Source organism: Gekko japonicus, unplaced genomic scaffold, assembly GCF_001447785.1.
Source record: "Gekko japonicus isolate JY-2015 unplaced genomic scaffold, Gekko_japonicus_V1.1 scaffold18, whole genome shotgun sequence".
Taxonomy (NCBI): domain Eukaryota; kingdom Metazoa; phylum Chordata; class Lepidosauria; order Squamata; family Gekkonidae; genus Gekko; species Gekko japonicus.
In genome coordinates, this window is record NW_015170275.1 from 2,782,331 (window position 1) to 2,787,021 (window position 4,691).

General features: G+C 41.7%; 1 protein-coding gene across 1 annotated transcript in view; it reads right to left on the reverse strand.

Annotated features, from left to right (window-relative positions):
- The window catches only part of ADGRG2 (adhesion G protein-coupled receptor G2), a 66,586-nt gene extending 64,235 nt beyond the window's left edge, over window positions 1-2,351 (reverse strand). The window contains exon 1 of the mRNA XM_015417589.1: window positions 1,640-2,351. Within this exon, the coding sequence (XP_015273075.1) occupies window positions 1,640-2,351 (712 nt within the window). The remainder of the gene's footprint in view (window positions 1-1,639) is intronic.
- Between the last annotated feature and the right edge of the window lie 2,340 nt (window positions 2,352-4,691).

The window sequence follows — 4,691 nt, forward strand, 5'->3', positions numbered from 1 at the left end:
TTGTTGTTGTTCTTAAAGTCCTTGGCCACATTTACAGTGATCCAGACAGTCAAATTCAAAACAATATTTGGAAGACATGTAGGCTGAAATTGTATTAAGTGGGACTTACTTCTAAGTAAACTTACATATTAGTTCAGAAATTACTGTTGATCATTACTGCAGCACTAGTGCAGGGATTCTTAAATTTTGTTGTGCTGCAGTTATTTACTCTTTGTGCCCATCGCAATTAGTTACTCTTTGTGGGCCAAAACAAGTTTGGCCAAAACAAAACAGGATGCTTTTAAAAGTATTGAGCTAGAACTCAACTCCTTTCTTCTACATTGTCCCTGCACTCCTGGGCACCTATGCTGAACGCAGAAATCTTGGTAAATTTGCTAATTCTCTGTCACTGAAATGGTTGTCAGAGCCAATGATCAGGGCTAATTGAGCCAACTGATTAACAAATGCCCTGCATTTTATAAAAGTGTACCCTCGGGTACTTTAAAAAAAAAAACACCACAAATGCCCTGCTAACACTGAGTATGCACAATCCTAGGACCACTGACCATTTCCTCTCACCATACATGTTAAGTACAGCCACACAGGAGTACAAAAAGAATTGAGTTTTAATAAAATATTTAGAGATTGGTCTGGAGTTGGCAACCTCCAGGTGGTGGCTGAAGATTTCCTGGGGTTACAACTGATCTCCAGGTGACAAAGATCAGTTCACCTGGAGAAAATTGCTACTTTGGAAAGGTGGATTCTATAGCATTATACCCCACTGACGTCCCTCCCTTCCCCAAAGCACACCCTCCTCAGGCTCCACCCCCAAAATTTCCAGGTATTTCCCCAACCTGGATCTGATAACCCTAGTTTGGTCTGGAAATGGCCTATTGAGTTTTGCCCCATTATTTTTATTGCTGTTCTATTGACATCCTGAAAATGGTTGGTTGTTGATAGATGATATTCTAGTTTAGGTTTAAGACTCACTGCTCTAAAGTATTAATTACCATTGCAACAGTTTTCTGAGTATGCATTCAAATTCATATTTGAGATTTACGTGTACACATTTCTATGACCCTCCTAATTTTGTGTGCATGATTTCACAAAGGACACCTGAGGCTTAAAGTTACTGTGGTTCCACCAACAAAATGGAAATAAATTCTTCAGATTCAAACAAGGGTGCCAAATCTAAAAAATTTACAGCATATTTTATAATTTTTAAAAGTGCCATCCTATGTAGAATTACTCCAGTCTAAGTCAACTGAAACCAATGGCCTCCGCATAGGATATTCACTATTAGTTTGATAGGTTTCATTTTTAGGGATGTTTTCAGGTTGCTATCCTAGACATAAATAAATCAAGAGAATGCAGTTTATAACTAATCTTACATTTTACTAATCTCCAGTGACAGGGAGTTTAATTTAAAGACTTTCCAGCTTCTCCAACACCTGTTTCCATATGCCAAAGAGTTTCAGGCTGAATGGGATAACAGTAGAAGAATAAGGAAAGGAGGCAAATGAACTGCTGAACAACAGGGCCAGGGATTGGCTAACCCATACAGCACTGTATTGGACTAGCACTGCTTTAGAACCTTTTGGAATTGGTAGACATTAAACTGAGATGTTGCCACAAGCAGAAATAAAGACACATTACTTACCACAAGGCAAAGAGTTGTTATAGCGTGCTGTCTTGTTATGGATCCAGTGCTCCTTCCTCCAGCATATAATGGTGCCATCCTGGCAGTCTTGCATATGATCTATGTCTGCTGTAGCCCACATTCTGAACATATACAGTTCACCAACCATCCCCTCTGGAGAAGGCGAAGACACTCCTGGCATCTCTGAGCAGCCAAGTAAAAGCTGGCCATTTGGGTGAAGTTCAAGTTCCCCAACTTTAGATAATTTTTCTGTTTTTTTCTCTTGGTCATTTATATATAAACTTACTTCCTGCAGTTCACTTCTCCATCTTATGCATATTTGATACCAGGTGTGCTCATCCAGTCCTTCCGCCAAAGTTATTTCATTGCCAAATACCCAAAAAGTCAATTTGTCATGCTTTCCTGCAAGTCCAAGTTCATAGGTGTTTCCAGATGGAGTGCCATTAAGTTCCTTTTTGTTGTAGACAAATGCAGTCCAAGAATTTTCAGTAGTGTTTAGTTTCAGGGAAATGCAAACGGTGAAGTTTTTAAGGGCAGGCACAGAAACTCCAGGTGACAAAGTCCAGACATCATCACATGCATTAAACACAGCACTGTATTGTCCTAAGAAACCATCCTCAGCTAATGGGGGAAGAAAAAAGCAAAACTTGTTAATAACTTTATCTTTACTAGCCGATGCAGTATTGTTGTGGTTTTCTGCATCTGTATTCATGTCGTCTTATGAGAAACCACACTTGAAATTCACAGAGTTCCTTAAATTTCTTTACAACACTGACACGAGAGGTCCAAACTAGATGAGATGATGGGGGTTCCATGAATGGATCCCACATTGTTTTTAAACTTTAAATTGCAGCCCTACAGAACCTCAACTTGGATTAGAGCCACAGTACTGTTGGGGGGGGGGGCATGGCTAGTCTTTCCTCATGTTTTGTTCCTATTAATAAATCCCAAATACAGGCTATTTGTCTGTGGGAAGGGGTTGGAGAGAGGCATGCAGGGGATATGTGGAAACACTGGCAACTGTGTCAGACTTAGTCCTCCTTACATTGTGTTGTGAGAGCTGCAGCAGCCCTGTCCTGTCTTTCATCATTGAGTAGGCCCGTAGCTACAGTGGGGCATTTCAGGGGGGCCCACCCGCCCCCCGACTTACTGCCAAGGCCCCCCCAACTTCCCATCCAGCCCCCAGGGCAACTCTTCCCTACATCAGTAATTAACTTGCATAAAAATGGGTTAATGCTGTGTAGTGTAGTGTAGGCTCTTCCCATGAGTTTCTCACGTTACCTTGGTGGCATGTGAAGGAGTGGAGTTGCTATACTACCAAGGCAATATAAGAACAGACTCCAAGTGATCTTGAGTCTTTCATAAGTTTTAGTACCAGCTATCAATTCTCAGCTCAGCCCAGGTGCTAGGTCCAGTAGTCCAACCAAAAGATGTTGCAATATAATATGCAAAATTCAGTAAAATTAATATACACATAGACAATGACCTCTCCAAACACTGAGGGGTATAGCATATAAAATGTGTAGATTGTGGGTTGTTGTTGTTTTAAAAAAAATCATGTATATTTCTTTTCTTCTGTACTTTCCAGTGCCACAAAGTCAAGCGGCTTTTTAGTGAGAATTACTGCAGAAAGAATATCAAACAAAACTCACCCCTCCTTTCCCAACACCAGGTGCATATCTCTTCTTTTGACTATTGACCTAACTTGCAGCTGGATCAGACCCAAATTGGTTCTAGTCTACACCAACATTGTTCACAGCTGCCAATCTATTTTATACACACATATATGATAACTCTTGTAGCCAAATAATGTCCCAACACAGAGATACTTGAAAAAATATGAAATGCTGTAAATAGCAATCTACTTAACCAAAGAAAACATGTATTAAAAATATCTGCTCCTTGTTTTTCAAACACAATCTAGGGCTGTGAGTCTCTGGTGACAATGCCATGTAAAAGCACCCTCAAGACCCAATTCAGGTAGGGACCACAGCATGAGAGGAGGATGTAATGTATCCATCTCAGACCGCGTGCGAGGCAAGGGCTCCATGCGGTCAAGCGAACAGTCCGAGCTTCGCTCCAGGAAACAATGGACTGAGCAGATCCTAGCTGCACCAATTGGTGAGCTAGGCTCCGGGCTGAGAGCCCATGGAACTCTCAGCCACTGTATATAACCAATCACGGGAGTGGGGTGTGGGGTTTTCAGGAAATATAAGCCGGCCTGCAAGCCAGCTAGAGTTGTCTTGTTCTTCACTAATAAAAGTATGAGAGCTGTAATCACTTGTCAGTCTCAGTACTTTTCAGAGGAGGGACTCGTGTCCCCCCTCCGCAGTTTTCTACAGGCATTCAGTGCATATGCACCCCCAATGGGGTGAATAATACCACACTGGGCTGTTTTGGGACAGCATGGAGAGCAGGCAGGAGCCCCTCCTCCCCCTGCACCATGATCTCAGTTTGAATTCGGCAGCTGCAATATGACTGTAAGTCCCTGTGGAGAATTTGTATAAAATGTAAGACATAGTTTGGAACTTGGATTCCCTGTGTCAGAGGGAGGTGAGGAGACCCCAGATTAGCAGTCATCATTACTGTGAGACACTGCCCCTTTAAAGGATTCACCACACACACCACAGCTGCGGTTTATTCAGTGTGTGATGTAATTGGCTGTGAGGCTTATGATCTCCTGAGTGTATTTTTAAATTGGTATCAACCACAGGGACCCAAATTTGGATCAAGAATGTAGCATATGAGAGAAGATTTTTTTTTTCCCCAAATCCCCTTATCCTGTACCATTTTTTCCAACCTAAAATGGCTCCTTGGAGCACTATTTGTCCTGGTCAAGAAACATACTGGTTGCTAGTACATTATGTTCCCCACTATCGGACAACAAATACATACTCTTGTGGATTGTTTGGAGAAGAGAAAACAGTATATTAGGGGAAATGGTTAAGTATTCCCATGCTCTGGCCCTGCTCTAAATTGGGGCCTCCTGCAGCTGGTATTAATGAATAAAAAAAATGCTTAGATGAATCTTATTTATCCTCACAACAGGCCC